This window comes from Procambarus clarkii, chromosome 82 (assembly GCF_040958095.1).
Source record: "Procambarus clarkii isolate CNS0578487 chromosome 82, FALCON_Pclarkii_2.0, whole genome shotgun sequence".
Taxonomy (NCBI): domain Eukaryota; kingdom Metazoa; phylum Arthropoda; class Malacostraca; order Decapoda; family Cambaridae; genus Procambarus; species Procambarus clarkii.
The window spans coordinates 3,443,364-3,463,166 of NC_091231.1; the positions used below are offsets into that span (position 1 = coordinate 3,443,364).

General features: G+C 42.2%; 1 protein-coding gene across 1 annotated transcript; it reads right to left on the reverse strand.

Moving 5' to 3' along the window:
* Nucleotides 1-1,918: 1,918 nt before the first annotated feature.
* LOC123764231 (uncharacterized) lies at nucleotides 1,919-13,590 on the reverse strand (the record flags this gene model as incomplete). Its single annotated transcript, XM_069315822.1, is given in 4 exon segments — nucleotides 1,919-6,756; nucleotides 8,131-8,304; nucleotides 11,758-11,840; nucleotides 13,277-13,590. Coding segments are annotated over 4 exon segments (847 nt in total), but the record flags the coding sequence as incomplete, so codon positions are not given.
* Between the last annotated feature and the right edge of the window lie 6,213 nt (nucleotides 13,591-19,803).

Consider the following 19,803-nt stretch of genomic DNA (forward strand, 5'->3'; position numbering starts at 1 on the left):
CATGGAGGTCAATGAGTACGTGATGCTGAGCTTTTAAAAGGCAACTGTCGTGTTATCTGTGTCTTATGGCACCCCGTGTTATATGGCATTCACAGTCTTACAGAATTCACGGTCGTATGGCACTCCCAGTCGCAAGTGCCTCGATAAATAAACAGGGGCAATTTTCAGTTCAATAATGTATCAGAGTATGGAAAAAAGCGTCGTTGCCACCAAGGCAACAAAACTTTTGAACATTTTTCCCCACCAATGTGACCGAAAACACACACACACACACACACACACACACACACTCTCATCAGCCACAAAATTATGCAGTTCAAAATCCAGTTTGAAAAAATCCCCCGGAAAAACAGAGAGGGGAGGGAGAAGTTACCGGCTTCCTGTCCCCGTCGAGGCCACTAGATAAATGGTGGCCCTCAGGTAAATTCAGGTAATAAATGCACGACTCCGCTATACAATCAAAATAGTAAATCTTCACATACAAAATTTATATGTAAAAATTTTGCGTAAATGCAAGCTGGGATAAGCCATAACTAGATCTCAGGATAATCGTAAATGAGAGACAGACTTATTGATAACATAAGATAAATCCGAAAAACAGTAGTCCAAATTCAAGGTTCTAAAGACAAAAGACTGTCAAAAACTCTCTCTGCTTGACATTCGAAACTTATGCGGAGGATTCACGCCCTTAACGGCTATATTCAGAGGCGAAGCTTTAGAGTTTGATATAATATATATATATATATATATATATATATATATATATATATATATATATATATATGTCGTACCTAGTAGCCAGAACGCACTTCTCAGCCTACAATGCAAGGCCCGATTTGTCTAATAAGCCAAGTTTTCCTGAATTAATATATTTTCTCTAATTTTTTTCTTATGAAATGATAAAGCTGCCCATTTCATTATGTATGACGTAATTTTTTTTTATTGGAGTTAAAATTAACGTAGATATATGACCGAACCTAACAAACCTTACCTAACCTAACCTAACCTATCTTAATAGGTTAGGTTAGGTTAGGTAGCCGAAAAAGTTAGGTTAGGTTAGGTTAGGTAGGTTAGGTAGTCGAAAAACAATTAATTCATGAAAACTTGGCTTATTAGGCAAATCGGGCCTTGCATAGTAGGCTGAGAAGTGCGTTCTGGCTACTAGGTACGACATTATATATATATATATATATATATATATATATATATATATATATATGTCGTACCTAGTAGCCAGAATGCACTTCTCAGCCTATTATGCAAGGCCCCATTTGCCTAATAAGCCAATTTTTTCTGAATTAATATGTTTTATCTATTTTTTTTCTTATGAAATGATAAAGCTACCCATTTCATTATGTATGAGGTCAATTGCTTTATATTGGAGTTTAAATTAACGTAGATATATGACCGAACCTAACCAACCCTACCTAACCTAACCTAACCTATATTTATAGGTTAGGTTAGGTTAGGCAGCCGGAAAACTTAGTTTAGGTTAAGTTAGGTAGGTTAGGTTGTTGAAAAAACATTAATTCATGAAAACTTGGCTTATTAGGCAAATCGGGCCTTGTATAGTAAGCTGAGAAGTGCGTTCTGGCTACTAGGTACGACATATATATATATATATATATATATATATATGTCGTACCTAGTAGCCAGAACGCACTTCTCAGCTTACTATGCAAGGCCCGATTTGCCTAATAAGCCTAGTTTTCATGAATTAATGTTTTTTCGACTACCTAACCTACCTAACCTAACCTAACCTAACGTTTTCGGCTACCTAACCTAACCTAACCTATAAAGATAGGTTAGGTTAGGTTAGGTAGGGTTGGTTAGGTTCGGTCATATATCTACGTTAATTTTAACTCCAATAAAAAAAAATTTCCCTCATACATAATAAAATGGGTAGCTTTATCATTTCATAAGAAAAAAATTAGAGAAAACATATTAATTCAGGAAAACTTGGCTTATTAGGCAAATCGGGCCTTGCATAGTAGTCCAAAAAGTGCGTTCTGGCTACTAGGTACGACATATATATATATATATATATATATATATATATATATATATATATATATATATATATATATATATATATATATCCATCCACAAGAGATTCCTTCTTGGAATCTTAATTTCAAAATAATAAAGAATGACTAGTGCCGTGGCAAACTCTTCTTGAAATAGTACGTTTATTAAAAACTTCATATAACGTTTCGAACAACTCACTGCTCATCTTCACATCTAAAAATAAGCAAAATAATACTAACAATCTCAGTCAAAAGTTTAAAACTTCGTCACAGATAAATTTAATCTAACAACATAAAATTACATAAATCCAAGTTAGAAGTAATTAAAATATAAACATTTTAAAAGATATTTCAATTTGACACCTAAATATACAAAAAAGAAGACACCTATCCCACAAATCTAAACATAAAAGAATTTATGACGTTTCGGTCCGTCGTGGACCATTATTAAGTCGTGTGATGGAAAAATGAGGTGAAACACTCATCAACATAAGAGAAAGAAAACAAAGAGCCTAGAGGGCTAATGATAGTCAAATTACGTTTGTTAAGAAGGTTAGAGCATTCATACGTACTGAGAAAGGCAAGAGTCAACAGCATCACAGCCAGGACTACGATTCATGTTGTCGTGCATGAATCATCATTCATCTTTTCGAATAGGATCTCGTGCTTCGTACGAGAGCCTATTCGAAAAGATGGCGTCTGTGAAGAGTAAGGTCAGGAAAGATTATTTTAAAAGTAGACCTATCTGTAGGATAATTAGAGTCTCTAACATGACAGAAGAGAGCATTGTTTCTATCTACAAACCTAACACTTCTTTTGTGTTGTTTTAGTCCGTCATTCAGCAGAGGGAGGGACCAGTTTCACCAAAGCATTGAAGAGGACAAGACGAACAGGAAATGAACACCAGCATGAGGAGGAGCAATGTTAACCAGATTACTACAACATATTAGTGTGTCAAAAACATTGTTTTATATCAAGAGGACGAATGGTATTAATGACAAATTTGAGCTCAGATATGAAGGGAAGGATCAGGATAGTGTCTCTAGTGGTGGAAGCTGGTTTAGGATGCTTCCTTCATCTCACTCTCTTATCTCATATATTTGACTTTCTCCGCCATTATTTTCACATACAGCACCGTTCCTGTGCCAGGTAAGTCCACTACGGGCTCACTATAGCCCGTGCTACTTGGAACTTTTTGTTTTGAGTAGCTGAATCTAAAACAACAACCATTATTTTTTTTTTACACACCTTGATAGAGGTCCATGGCGGACGGAAACTTCGTAAATTTGTATATTTTCAGCCATGATATTGTGACATTGCAAAACAATGAAGCAACACAACTACTCACATTGTCGTCAGCCATTGTAGAAATTTGAGAACTAACTGTTTAGCGCTTGGGCTTAAGGCCTATCAACCTCTGGAAGGATATAAAGGCCACCACAATATCTTACCGACCAACCAGCAAGTATACTCAAACACGAAATATAACCCACAACTAAAGTTACAATATATACAAACCGAGATGCACTATACACTTTCTAAGGAATAAATTTCTACTGACGGGTTAAACAAGTACAAATTCTTATTAAAAATATTCAACTTGAATCACAACGATACTGGAAATTTATACAAAATAACAGAAAAGGACTTATATATGACTAAAGACCACATTTACTAAAGTATGTTTAAATATTAAACAAAAAATATTGTACACTAGAACCCATAAACAGTAACCCCTCCCCCCTTCCAAACAAAATAAATCGTATACAATAATAATAAAAAAAAAATGTAAGAAGGGGAAACTAAACAAATCTAAACTGTGTACAGTTGCACAGACAAGGCGTTTGTATTCAATAAAGGCCAAAGTACTGTAATATATATAGACTTCATTATTCAAAGATTAGAAGAGCCACCATTACAATTACTGACTATACAAAAGAGTTTGCAAGGCTCAGTGCCAGGTATACTTTATGGTTTAGCAAAAGTGATTAAAACAGGTATTCCAATTCGTGCAATTTTATCAGCCACTGGGACTTTCAGTTATATAGCTGATAAGTTCTAGGTACCTTTGCTGAAACTTTGAACTTTGAACGGGTATAATGTGAGAAACTTCTTTGATTCTGTGAAATAGATTTATGAGCTTGAATTTGATTTTCCAACTGTAATGACTAGTTTTGATATAGTCAGTATTTACAAATGTTCCATTGTTGGAACTTTTGACATTTGTATTAATTAGTTAGTCTTATTTGCTGTTTTTCGGTCAAAAAATTTTGTTTAGATAGCTTTTAGAATTGTCATTTCAGAACTATTAATGGCATATATCATAAAGATATAGATAAGGTCTTGGTCCTCTCCTGCTGAAATATTTTTTGTATTTTTGAGATGAGTAGGCTAGAGAATTGTCATTTTGATTTTAAACCTTTTTTAAATATAAATGATACGTAGATACCACTTTTTTATTGTGTAGAGATGTCTCACTGTTAAATATAAGGATTATATAAATGCTCATATTTTTATATACATTGTACTGCTAAATGTGAGATTAATAATTCTTTGTCCTGTGCTGATGTTAAATTGTTGAATGTTAACTGTGTTAATACCCGTGTTTATAGAAAAAAAGGATTTGCTGTGTTAAGCGTGAACGGTCATCCGTTTGTAGCAGAGAAATTTACGAAGAATTTAATGAACGTTGGTCAATAGAGCCTATGCGCTGTGCTATTCTTGGTACAATTTCGATCTTGAAATTAACGTCTTAACGGAATTTTTAAGAGTAATGCTTTTTCTTTTTGTTATGGACCAACCCTCCATTAAATTTTTTTACAGCATCAATTCTGTTCTCCCCGTCAGATTTCTGCGACATAGAAAGATCTGAGATACATTAAATTGCCATATTATATGTACATGAGTCTTTCTACCAGAAATCAACTTAGTAAATTATTTCAAGAGCGTTTATCCTTAGATATATCTTAGATTTACCTTTAATAACACGAACACTATTGACTTATTTTAAAATCGGGTCTTTTCTGTAAATTTAAATTTGCAGTTTCTTTTGTTAAAATTTTATGGTATCAATCTGTAATGTTTTAATTACTTTTAACTTGGTTTTCTAGCAATTTGGTTCTGCTTGATTGATTTTTTTTAAACTTCTGTTGTTTAATTATTGCTCGAAACACTATATGAAGTTTTTCACATAAAAAAGGCACTCTTTCATGAGATGTTTACAAAGCACTAATCATCCGTTTTACGAAAAATTGGCGGAATGGGACGTAAATGCTCACGAAATCAAAGAGAAACGACAAGATTTTCGTTGAATGCTTTTTATTCCCTTCTCCGAGGCTATGGAGCCCAACAATTGCATCAGAAGTGATACTCAACTATTAACACACAAGGGGTACCGCCTCTGGTGCAACTGCTAGAACCCATAGCCTCAGAGCAGAGAACAAAGAGCATACAAAGGAACGTGTCATCTCTTAATACATATATTAGCTTCTTGCATATCATGCATAAGAGAAAATAGTTTACATAAATTCGTGCATGTGCTGACTGGCTGGCATGAGTCCTCTCATTCATTCTGGGCTGACATGACCGTTCTCGCATTCATCTAGGGCTGACGTGATCATTTATGCATTCATTTATGGCTGATATCACCGTTCTCTCATTCATCCAGGGCTGACATCACCATCCTCTCATTCATCCAGGGCTGACATCACCATCCTCTCATTCATCCAGGGCTGACATAACCGCCTTCTCATTCATCCAGGGCTGACAAAATCCAGTTCTGACATCACTATCCCCTCATTAATCCAGTTCTAACATCATTGTCGTCCCCTCCTTATAATTCCAGTTCTAACATTACTGTCCACTCATCCACATGGATGATATTGATATTTCTATTTGTTACGAGTCATTGGCCACTCCGTATCATATTGTTTAATTGTTTTATTTTATTTAAAACGTCAACACTGTGTCGTGCTTAGCCTGAGAGATTTCATGCTGCCCTGGACGACTTTGTCTCCGCCCTGGTACAGCCTGACACTTTGTTAGACGACGACGACGACGACGTAGCACTTGCAACTCAGGAAGCCTAGCACCCGTGGAGGATTTAGCTTTCGTAAGATGGCGTGAACGGCGCTGCTGGCGAAGAGAAAGAGGAGACTCCGGCTGATTACTCTCACTACACACAAAAAAAAGGTTGAAAGTTCACTTTGCATAAGACGAGTTTTACTTGAGCTGGGCGCCTCGGTCCCGCCTCTTTGATATCGACGGAACTTCGCGCATAGACTAAATATAAGCACTTTCAGGCCACCACAGGCCACGCATTCCTGCAAACAGGTCCGATATCGGGTATCTTCTAGTCTTATAGAGAAGCACTTTACGATATTTAACGAGTCTTTTTACTTTTCAGCGACACACGAAGTTCGGCTGCTATTACCCGGAGCCTCTACGAGCCTATCTAAACATTGTTGTGGTAGGCGTGCTTGAGGTGGATCGGAGGCGCCTCTCTGCTCGGGGAGGCGGGTAGCTGGAAGGAGATCTGCCGCGTCAGTGGAGGAGGACCCAGGGTGACGGGCGGGGGCGCAAGGCTGTTGTGGTTGGTGGGGAGTGTGTAGGTGGTTGGGGGTATGTATTCTTGTTGACGCGTAGGGGAGTCCGGTGAGGAACGCACGATCACAAGGCTCGACCTCCGACGGGCTTGTCCAGACTTGTCTAGCCGCTCGTCCTGCAGCACCTGTAAGGTAGGAGACCTGCTCAGTCACGGGTGCTGGGGAGTCACCACAGACAAAATCTAACATAGGGACCTAAACACAATGACACGAAAAACATATTGATATAATATCACTCATTACAAAACTCGCTGTCAGGCAATTTAAAATACAAACACACACGCATACAGACATACAGAAAGACACAGCCAGACACACACACACACACACACACACACACACACACACACACACACACACACACACACACACACACACACACACACACACACCTATGCATACTCGAAAAACAGGCTGGTGTATCGAGAAGTGGGTGAAGGAAGAAAAAGAGGGACAATAAGGGAAAGTTATCAGAAAGAGAGAAGTAACGAGTGGAGTGCCTCAAGGGTCGGTACTGGGACCCATCCTATTACTAATATATGCAAACAATCTAACAGAGGATGGTCTGAGAACTGGCAACTAGACTTTAACCCTGAGAAAATGCAATGTTATGAGAATAGGAGTTGGAGCAAGATGACCTCAAATACAGTATAGAATGATGGGAAGGCAACTTCCAACTTCTAAAAAAAAAAAAAGAGAAAGACAGATTTTTTGTTAATTTAATTTAAAATTCAGGGTAAACAAAGAATGGATGATGAGAGGGGCTCATTGAAGAACGGAAAGGAACATTTATTGAAAAAGTATTTGATTTCTCAAAACTATTGAAGAGATAGAGCGGGACATGATCACGACATTTAAGATTTGATTTTTAGAAAAGTTCAGAACAAACAAATATTGGATATTGAGAGGAAAAGAGAGATATTGATGAACCAGGAGCATTTAAATGAATGATGTGAATTAGAAGGCAGTTGATATCTGGCTCTGTTGACATTATTACAAACCGGTATGATAACAATTTACAGAAGAGTTGAGAGCCACTGAGTTAAGGAGATCTGGTGTATTCTGGCTGGATGTGCTTGACCTTTAGTGTCCATACACAGCTCGATAAACATACACCACACACACATTGCATACATACACCACATTCCACCTCCCCCTCTCACCCCCACCTCCCTCTCTTCACCCCCAACTACCCTGCTTCTGCAACCCGTTCTCGCAAATTCGTATAGTCAATATTGACTTATTAACTACGTGCATAGGTGATATACTAAACATAATAGATACCCTTAAAAAGCTTCATAGAAAACACCGACCTTACCTAACCTTGTTAGTATGTTAAGATAAGCATCTTATTGCTTCGTAATTACAATTATTACTTAACCTATACCTATAATAGGTTAAGTAATAATTGTAATTACGAAGCTATAAGATGTTTATCTTAAGATACTAACAAGGTTAGGTAAGGTCGGTGTTTTCCCTCTACCCTGCCCCTCCCCCACCTTCTCGTAGTAGGAGTCGACGACAATAACGCAGTAGGTAGTAACGAGACACACGACGTAGCTGGAGATGTCAGAGAAGCTGGTGTAGACGCCGTCAGTCATGGCTACGATTAACATGAAGAGGTCGTAGAACACCGTGTAGAAGAACCATATGGAGAGCTGCCACGAAACACACTGTGGAGGAGAAGGGAAGATGAGACGGGGTTAGTTGGTGGTGGTGGTGGTGGTTAGTTGGTGGTTAGTGGTGGTTGGTGAACTTGACGTTTGGTTGGGGTGTTAGTGTGTGGTTGTTGGATTAACCTGGCGGTTTGATAGTGGTGATTGATGTATGGTTGATAATACTAGTTGGTGATTTTTGTTGCTGGTTGGTTAGTTGATTGTTAATGAGTGGTGATGTTTGTTTATTTGATGGGTAGGTAGTTGATAGTTTTTCATTATTATTCGTTGATGGGTTAAATGCAGTGTGTTTGTGTTTATATGTATGTGCTTGCGTGTGTACAAAATATTTGAAATAGCTTGCCGGTACACGCGAACTCAACTTTATAACTTCTGCACACACACAGACACACACACACACACACACACACACACACACACACACACACACACACACACACTCACACTCACACACACACACACACACACACACACACACACACACACACACACACACACACACACACACACACTCACACTCACACACACACACACACACACACACACACACACACACACACACACACACACAAATGGTTGAGTCAAAGCTCAACCCCCGTAAGCACAATTAGGTGAGTACACACACACACAGTTTCAAATATAGATATGATAGAGCCCAATAGTCTCAGGAATCTGTACAACAGATTGATTGACAATTGAGATTCATGACCAAAGAGCCGAAGCTTAACCCCCGCAATCATAATTAGGTTAGCACACACAAACACATACACACAAAAGTACACACACACAAACAAACAAATAAATACTTGTTCGTTTGCATTAGGAAACGGTCAGGCAATCGTTTGTGTTGACGATGGGGGGGGGGAAAGGGGGAGACCACACTAGCATGGGAGATAACATGGGGGATTGTTTGGGAAGAGATTACAGAAGCAAGGAAGGTGGGGTGGGAGGGTTATCCTAATCTGGGATAATACCAGAAATTATAACCACAGTAAAATAGGCAGGTAGTGAAAATGATAAGGTTGAGAATGAAGATGGGAAGGAAAGGGGGCGAAAGAAAAATTCAAAGAAAGATCAGAAGTGGTATAAAGAAGACCACGAAGAAGTAGAGTGCAGAAAGGTGGACCAAATTTGTAATTGGAAAGTATTGCAGGAGATTTAAATCAAAATAGTTCAAGACTCGGTCGTTCTTGTGTCTTAAGACGGTGTTGGTGACTACTCTAAGGGTCATTACACACACCTGGAGTCCCTCGTGTGTGATCACGAGGGGCCGGGAGGAGGCGCTTCAATTATTCTTCGGCTCCGGTAAAACACGCGACTCTACATATGACTCTTTTACCACAAGTTTGTCTTTCTCTTCGCTATTTACAAAACCCTTCCTAATTGGACAGGAAATATACATGTATCATACTCCTTGTGGGGAAAATTTGCTGTATGGTGATATATGGGGAAACATTGATTTGAAAAAACGTCGGAAAGTTTATAACCATTGTTGTCACTGTTTCAGACACTTGTTACAACCGTAACAGGGCATTGTTGTCACTGTTTCAGACACTTGTTACAACCGTAACAGGGCATTGTTGTCACTGTTTCAGACACTTGTTACAACCGTAACAGGGCATTGTTGTCACTGTTTCAGACACTTGTTACAACCGTAACAGGGCATTGTTGCAGCTTCCTCCCTCTACACCATTGTTACGACGCGTCTCCATCAACAGAAACAAGTTGAATTGGTCACCGGGGACTCACACACCTCCATGAGGAAGGTGGATTACCACACCTGGTCACCGGGGACTCACTCAAACAGCCCCATAAGGAAGGTGGATTACCACACCTGGTCACCGGGGACTCACTCAAACAGCCCCATAAGGAAGGTGGATTACCACACCTGGTCACCGGGGACTCACTCAAACAGCCCCATGAGGAAGGTGGATTACCACACCTGGTCACCGGGGACTCACTCAAACAGCCCCATAAGGAAGGTGGATTACCACACCTGGTCACCGGGGACTCACTCAAACAGCCCCATAAGGAAGGTGGATTACCACACCTGGTCACCTGGGACTCACTCAAACAGCCCCATGAGGAAGGTGGATTACCACACCTGGTCACCGGGGACTCACTCTTACAGCCCCATGAGGAAGGTGGATTACCACACCTGGTCACCGGGGACTCACTCTTACAGCCCCATAAGGAAGGTAGGTCACCTACCTCATCGACCCGGTGTTATGAGGTAATGTCTCCCTTCCCCCCCCCCCCTCCTCCTCCTGCCCCATTGACTCCTTACCCCCCCCCCCCCCTCCTCAGTACATTGATTACAGCTCTCCGCTGGAGGTGTTTTACCGCGCAAATTTTCACAAGAATGTTTGTCTCTATAATATGGATTTTATACCAAAATAGATTTGCGTGTTGCGAGATCAATCAAGCGGTGCAATAAGCCACATAGTAACTAAGAGCAATGTAGCACAGTGGTCCACGTCCTGGGGGTCATACACACACGAGTCCAACCACTTGGGCTGGACGGTAGAGCGATGGCCTCACTTCATGCAGGTCGGCGTTCAATCCCCCGACCGTCCAAGTGGTTGGGCACCATTCCTTCCTCCCGTCCTATTCCCAAATCCTTATCCTGACCCCTTCCCAGTGCTACATAGTCGTAATGGCTTGGTGCTTTCTCTTGATAGTTCTATTCTATTCTATTCACACACACCCGGATTCAATCCCTGCTCGGGGAGGAAACGGCTAGGTACGCCTATCTTCACCTGATTCATCTGTTCACCACTAACACGCGAAAGAACAGGCCTTTCTCGAGCCCCACAGTGGGAATTATCATCAGCTAACTTAACTGTTTCTTAAAATAGAACCAAATGTACTGTATAAAAATCCATCTATCTTGAGATGATTTCGGGGCTTAGTGTCCCCGCGGCCGGTCCTCGACCAGGCCTCCACCCCCAGGAAGCAGCCCGTGACAGCTGACTAACTCCCAGGTACCTATTTACTGCACGGTAACAGGGGCATCAGGGTGAAAGAAACTCTGCCCATTGTTTCTCACCGGCGCCCGGGATCGAACCCAGGACCAGAGGATCACAAGTCCAATCACAATGTATATTTAAATGTTGCCTGGAGGTGGGCCAACAGGTGCTGGACACACCTGGAGGGTCTACTGTGGAACAAGTGTGTCTGGGAGCCTGAGACCAATTTAACTTATGAGTTTACTGAGTCTGGTAATTGTTTTAGGTTAGTTGTGAGAGTTAGTAATGATGCTTCTGTCTCGCTTCCTGTCCCCTCGTCCTCTTCTTCCTCTCTCTCTCTCTCTCTCTCTCTCTCTCTCTCTCTCTCTCTCTCTCTCTCTCTCTCTCTCTCCCTCTCTCTCTCTCTCTCTCTCTCTCTCTCTCCCCACACCACAAGACAGCCTCCCACAGCTCCACAGAGACAGCCTAGAGGTATACTCACCCACAGGACGGCCACTATCAACAGGCCGCCCACCACAGAATACAGCGCCGACACCACCACCAACGCCCACAGCACGCCCTGACCTGTCGACCACAAGCTCCACTGTAACACAAGCCACAGGTAACGCAGAGGGGTAACCAAGGAGGCCACGGAAAGTAACGAAAAGTAACCAGCAACATAAATTGTTTCAGGAACTCAAATGGCAACCTATAAGTACTTAACACAAGTTATATGTTAAGATGAATGTTGTAAGTTTGTTGAGAATGGCGTGAAGTTGATGAGGATGGCGTGGGGGGAGATGGATAGTGTGGTGGTGAGAGGGACTGGTTAGAAAGGTGTTAGTGGTAGTTGTAGGAATGAACTGGTTAGGTGGTGGTGGTGGTGGTGGTGGTGGTGGTGGTGGGGATGATGGCGGGGTATTTGTGGTAGAAACTGTGACGGGGTGGTGCAGCAGAGGTGACAGTGGGGGCACTAGTACAAGTCAGTAGTGGGATGCTAGTGGTGGCAGTACCACAGTGATGGGATGCTAGTGGTGGCAGTACCACAGTGATGGGATGCTAGTGGTGGCAGTACCACAGTGATGGGATGCTAGTGGTGGCAGTACCACAGTGATGGGATGCTAGTGGTACAGTACCACAGTGATGGGATGCTAGTGGTACAGTACCACAGTGATGGGATACTAGTGGTACAGTACCACAGTGATGGGATACTAGTGGTACAGTACCACAGTGATGGGATGCTAGTGGTACAGTACCACAGTGATGGGATGCTAGTGGTACAGTACCACAGTGATGGGATACTAGTGGTACAGTACCACAGTGATGCGATACTAGTGGTACAGTACCACAGTGATGGGATACTAGTGGTACAGTACCACAGTGATGGGATACTAGTGGTACAGTACCACAGTGATGCGATACTAGTGGTACAGTACCACAGTGATGGGATACTAGTGGTACAGTACCACAGTGATGGGATACTAGTGGTACAGTACCACAGTGATGGGATACTAGTGGTACAGTACCACAGTGATGGGATACTAGTGGTACAGTACCACAGTGATGGGATACTAGTGGTGACAGCAGTGGTATACCAGTAGCAGAAGTAACATGAAGAGAAAGATATTAATGGTTGCACTGTTTACACAGGTAAATCAGTAATGTACTTAAATCAGTAATGTTTCTCAAATAATTAAATAAAATTAAAATAATAACTGTACAATAAAGTTTCGCTACGGAAAACATCGATACAGCAGTTAAATTTGTAAAAATAAAATAATCATCAAGCCTGTAAACTGGGATAAGAAATTAGGAACATAACGAAAATGACTTAATCCATAATTTCATCACCTGTATTCTTAAAAAAAAATTATAAGTTATCAGGACATACAAAATTTGTATTTTGTTATGAATTTAATTAATACTGCTGTATAGAGTCGTATTTTTATGGAGTATATTTAAATTCATTAGGCTTTATTTAATTTGTATATATGTCATGATTAAAGCAGAACCTGTCAAACCTGGAGCAGCGCAGGTGATTCGTGGCGCCCTTTTGAAGGTGTTCGGTACCGCCGAGGGCATAGAGTAGGTCGACGCCCTAGACGGAGAAGACAGTAGCGAAGTGGCGTTCTCCACTCCTGCCGGCGCCGCTGAAGACGAGGAAGCCTCTAGCACCACGATCCCTTCCTCGTTTCCAAGGACTGGGGAGGCCTCGGAAGATGGCGACAGAGACGACATCGGCGACGCCAGAACGATCATATCGTCCTCGAATGTGAGAAGCGACGTTGACGACAGACTTACGTTATCCATGACGGTCAGCACCGTCGACGCCGCCGCCGCCTCCTCTTCGTCAGCGTCGCTATCGAAGTCGTCGTCGTCGGTGGAGTCGTTGCCCGGAATGGTCTTCATGGTGACCGGGAGGAAGCCAATTGGACAGGTGGCCGAGGTGAAGTAGTAGGACTCTGAGGACGACTCGGAGGTGGTGTTGTCGGTGACGGAGGAACTGATGGCCGAGTGGTATGAGAGGTAGGTCTCCAGCAGCACCCACGAGAAGATGAGCGTCTGCACCAGACTCACCACCTGTGGGAAGGTGAGCCAGATTAGCCATTCTCAGGGGAAGAATAATAATGCGAGATTAAGCACTCTGTATAGGGAGGATAGCGAGATTAGCCAATCTGCGGGGGAGCATTTTTTTCCATCAATTAGTGAGTTTATTTCAATGGATTCGTGAGTCAACTTTGGTAAATTCATGAGTGAACATCGATAGATTTGCGAGTCAAATTCAAAAGATTAATGCATAATAAATCTGTAAAAATGGGTTCAATAGTGGAGTGTTACAACAAAGCCCATTATCTGCATGAGTTGTCACCACGGCAGCTCCAAGAGCTAAGGGACTATCCATACGTGTTAACTCAATGTCATGGACAAGGAGAGTAAGACAAATTAAGGGTAGGCGGAGTAATTTGGCCGACTAACACAGAACTCTAACGATCCACTTGTCTGGTAGGATGGTAACCTCTATTCTGGAGGGCCCAACCACTTGGGCTGGACGGTAGAGCGACGGTCCCGTTTCATGCAGGTCGGAGTTCAATCCCCGACCATCCAAGTGGTTGGGCACCATTCCTTCCCCCCCCGTCCCATCTCAAATCCTTATCCTGACCCCTTTCCAGTGCTATATAGTCGTAATGGCTTAGCGCTTTCTCCTGAAATTTCCCCTCCCTCTATTCTGGAGGGGGGGGGGGAGGATACTCGGCTGTCTCCTGGTAGATTCTGTGAGCCTGGGTACTTCGACCAGGCCGACCAGGCATCATTTGACTCAAAAATAAATCCAAGTTAAAGGATGAGATATATCGATAATAAATGAGAACAGATGTGGCACCTCAGTGTATGTCAACACATTCCTTCTCTGGCTCTCTGTGTCTCTGTGGGTGTATCTCCCTGTCTATCTGTGTATATCCCTGTCTCTTTTTATATTTCCATATTTATGTTGAGAGAAAGTAGGATAGGTTATCTTGAGGTTATCTTGAGATGATTTCGGGGCTTTAGTGTCCCCGCGGCCCGGTCCTCGACCAGGCCTAAACCCCCAGGAAGCAGCCCGTGACAGCTGACTAACACCCAGGTACCTATTTTACTGCTAGGTAACAGGGGCATAGGGTGAAAGAAACTCTGCCCATTGTTTCTCGCCGGCGCCTGGGATCGAACCCAGGACCACAGGATCACAAGTCCAGCGTGCTGTCCGCTCGGCCGACCGGGGTGGATACAAAGACTAATAATAACAAACAGCAGCTATGACTGTAATATCTCCATTACGCAAACAATTATGTATTAGCGATAAGACCAACCATTACTGTATAATGATTAACTGTAAATATATAACTCTTGAAATAGAACATTCTCTGTAACTAGCTGACATTATAATTGTAAGGTGTGAAGGGTACATGAAATTGTTTATGTAATAATCTCCTCTGAGGTCTGATAAAGATCTTTTGTGCCGTCTATAATCCTTTTTTGCGCTACCGCTCACAGGATGAATATGGGGTGCACAATAAACTAGCCGCCATCACGTGTGAACTGTAAACACAAATTAACCGAAGAAATGTAAGGATATACTCGCGCCCTGTACTGGAGGTCAACAAGTACTCACCTAGTTGTGTTTACGGGGGTTGAGCTCTGGCTCTTTGGTCCCGCCTCTCAACTGTCAATCAACTGATGGAATGCTCTGAAAGAAGAAGTTGTGGAAGCCACCTCCATCCACAACTTTATGGCCGATGTTGACAAAGAATTTGAAGGTCAAAGTAGTTAAATGGTAATGGAACAGGTACAACAAGGCTGGTAGACGCGGCATAGAGAGCTAGAACTCCCTCCCTCGTAGTCACTAATAGGTAAGCACACATATTTCCTTCATATGAACCGTTGCGTGACCTTTCTCCCTTCCTCTTTACCTCTCCTGCTCCTGCTCCTCATCTGCCCTCCCCCCTCACCCCCCCCTCACACCCATCACACCCCCCCTCACACCCCATCATGAGGCAGGGCTCACACCAACGAACCATGCGCTGTTGCATTGTTTACCTCCCTCATTTCCCGAAAATTGGCAACACTGCCCAAGCCTCGCCCAAGCTCCTCTTTGTCATATTATATTTCTATTTTATTTTGATCTTTTGCTTTTGTTTACTTTTAGTGCTTTATAATAATGGTTTTTATAATAACACTTTTGGTGTTGTGCGAAAGTATCGCTTGTACTCGCCTGGAGTTTACCTGGAGAGGGGTTCGAGAGTTCCGAGCCTGGGCCCCCGGTCCTGGGCCAAGCTCGAATTGTGAGAGTTTGGTCCAACAGGCTGTTGTTGCGTGGAGCGGCTCGCAGGCCCACATATCCACTACAGCCTGGTTGTGTGAGTACACTTTCACTTGTAGGTAGGTACGTGTGTACACGAGTGATGTACTACTGTACCGTTGTACCACTCCACTGTACCACCCCCACCAAGCAGCACTGTACCACAGCACCAAATATCACTGTACCACAGCACCAAATAGCTCTGTACCCTGTGGTGGGACTCTGGTCAGTCACCAGAGCATTACAGTCTCCAGAACACCCGCCTGCGAGCCGCAGCTGGCTCACAGAGGGATATATATTGTGTCTCCCTGTGTCTATATGTGTCTCTCTCTGTGTCGCCCTCTCTCTCTAAATGTATCACCCATTGTTTATGTCTAGATGTATGAAATATATCACAGCAGCAGCACAGCAACAGGAGCAGCAACAGTGGCAGCAGCAATAGCAGTAACAAGACAGAAACATCACAGCAGCAACAGCAGCAGCAACAGCAACATCACAACAGCAGCATTACGGCACCCGTCAAAAATCCCCTCACAGCGTCCGAAGCTTAGTAAGAGAAGAGAGATCGTGAGGGTCTCAGCTCCCACTCGAGGGGATGGTGAGGGAAGGTTGCCTACCTCGTGGTGATGGTGAGGGGTCACGGGAAGCGGAGAGAGTGAGGGGATGAGTACCTGTTATAAGTGATGATGAGGGGAAGAAAAAAATTGAATTTGTGCCTTCCTCATCTTCACTAACCTCAAAAAAAAATCCTCTGCCATATTAAAAATAAATACTTATTATCGAGCTAATAAAGATGATGTAAACACTAAGGAGAAGATTCTTAATGCCCATTAACAGCGTCCTAGAGGGAGAGTGAGAGGGAGAGTGAGAGGGAGAGTGAGAGTGAGAGTGAGGGAGAGTGAGAGGGAGAGTGAGGGAGAGTGAGAGGGAGAGTGAGGGAGAGTGAGAGGGAGAGTGAGGGAGAGTGAGAGGGAGAGAGTGAGGGAGAGAGGGAGCGAGGCACCACCATCACCTGAGAGCAACGGTCAACAACGGTCCTTGACCGCTCCAGGCCGCGCACGGATTGAAATATAATTGACCTTTTAAAGAAAAAATCCATTTATTTTGTAAATGTCATTTATACATTAGTTTGCTATTTTATTATTGGTGTTTATTATTATTATTATATATGTTTCTATTTATAGTGATATATTTTTTGTAGAGTGAACTGAGTAATATTTTATTTAATTGGCATGTAATATTCATTTATAAATATCTGTATACCATTGCCCGGACCTGTCAGACCCGGGAGACAGACAGTATGCCCCTCTCTATATCTATATCTACCTATCTGTATCTGTCTGGCTCTTCCTATCTAGTTAAATCGCTATCTGGATATATTTCGATCTTGCTATCTCTATCTCCTCCCTCTAGAAACACTGACAAATTATATGGGTCTCAGATACTTTGATTTGCTTTCTCTTCTATTCTACCTTTTGCATTATTTTCTGTTTAAGAAGTAACTCCAAGGAAATCACCTCCCATATTCCACACTTGATGCCTAGAAAATGGCTTGGGGGTCTTTATAATTGCTGATATTTCTTAAAGCCTTTAACTTGGGCCTACCCCGATCAGCCTACGTCCGTACCGTACCCCAGAACCTTCCCCCTTCAAATTTGGGTGAGGCTTGCCCCAAGTGACCGGCCTATATATATATATATATATGTGTGTGTGTGTGTGTGTGTGTGTGTGTGTGTGTGTGTGTGTGTGTGTGTGTGTGTGTGTGTGTGTGTGTGTGTGTGTGTGTGTGTGTGTGTGTGTGTATACAAAATCGAAAAATTTATATTTTTTAAAGGCATTTAAAATCGAAATGAATTATGCTTGACCCCTTCTTCAAGCTTTCACTTGATTTGATAGACCAAATATTTAGCTTTTACTGCTCGCAATGTCAAATATTTATACATTTTATGCATTTATGCAAAGCCGTCACTCGGGATTTTTTACATGGGAAAGTGTTTATGGCTTAGGGGACTGTCCACCTCTCAGGAGAGAAGGACTGACAACTCTCCCTTCCCACTGGCAGGGCTCTGATATATATCACAATGGTTTGTTTCACTTTAGACGATTTTTCAGTGGATATAATCTTAAACAAAAACTATTTATTGTTTAAGCTTTCTACTTGGACAAAGCTTCTTCTTTTCGTTAGTCAATCGATGGAAAATAGGTCAATCCCAATTTTTGACAAGACCTATCGTAATCCTAACCTAGTCTAGTGTAACCTAGCGTATCCAAATCTTATCGTAACCTGTTCAAATCTAACCTAGTTTAATATAATCTAACCTATCTGCACTAACGTAATCTAATGCAGCCTAATCAAATCGCAACTATAACCACACTTCGCCCAATACGCCAGCCAGGAGTACCATCAGCACTGCCCCCCCCCCCCCCCCATGCTCTAGCCTCCTGACAACCTCCACTAAATTGCTTATTTACACACTCAAAAATTCCCCTCTGGGATTGTTTTCAGAGAGAGCCACTCTCCATATTTCACTGAACGTTACACTCGCGTCACCACGCCCAGGTAGAGCTATACTATTTTCGTACACCGGTGAGCATTAATCTCAGAGAGGCGGGGCCCTCGAACGCCTGGCCTCACAGAAGGCCGCTCAAGTAAACAAAACAATGGCCACAATCCCATCACACTCAAATCTTTCTCTCTCTAGCACGAGACATATTACACAAAAAAATATTACTGCGCACTTTTAAGTTCTTCAATAGGAATTTTAACAGTAGTGTTTTTATTATTTTTAAGGCTGGTGTGTGTGAAATACACTTTCAAGTAAATATTGGTATAAATCAGGTAGAGTATATAGCAGGATATGAATAGTTTTTATGGCCTGGTTGGATGAGTGGACGACACGTAAATTTACAGGTCCGAGATCAATTCTCTCAAATCAAAGTAAATTGTCGCTACACACGATATTGAGGGCTGCGCCATATATATATATATATATATATATATATATATATATATATATATATATATATATATATATATATATATATATATATATATATATATTATGGTACCAGTAGCCTATTACGGCCCCTTATGCGTAGCGGCAAATGCGATTTTCTATATTTTCAAGAATAATTTTCGGAGTTAGTGCACCCATTAACAATATCAATACATAATATTAACAAAAAGCCTTTCTAATTTAGTTAGGCCTAGTCTTACCTATGTTAGGCAGTATTCAAAAAATAATCAGTCAGATTAGACAATATTTCTAAGTTAGTTCTGGCTCAAATTTGGCTCAAGCTTTTCATGAATATATATTTACCCTGCAGGTTGACCTTGCAGATATTATCAAAGTAATAATAAAAAATTGAAAAGTTGAGCAATGGAAAATATTGACGAAAATTTGCAAATGTTTTTCCCCATGAGCGTGATGATGGGGGAATGATGGGTGTATTCTGGGGGTGGGGGTGGGCTGAGGGGTTATGGGGGGATGGGGTGTGGTTATGGGGGATAAATGGGCGGGGGGGGGGGGGGGGAGCGGCAAGCCTAGAGATACTGTAATTTGGTAATGTGCAGGATGACCCCCCCCCCCCCGCCTCTCTCCTTGTCGTCACGACAACCACATTTACAGCGGGTGTGGCACTGCTTGCCAGGGTGTGGCACTGCTTGCCAGGGTGTGGCACTGCTTACCAGGGTGTGGCACTGCTTGCCAGGGTGTG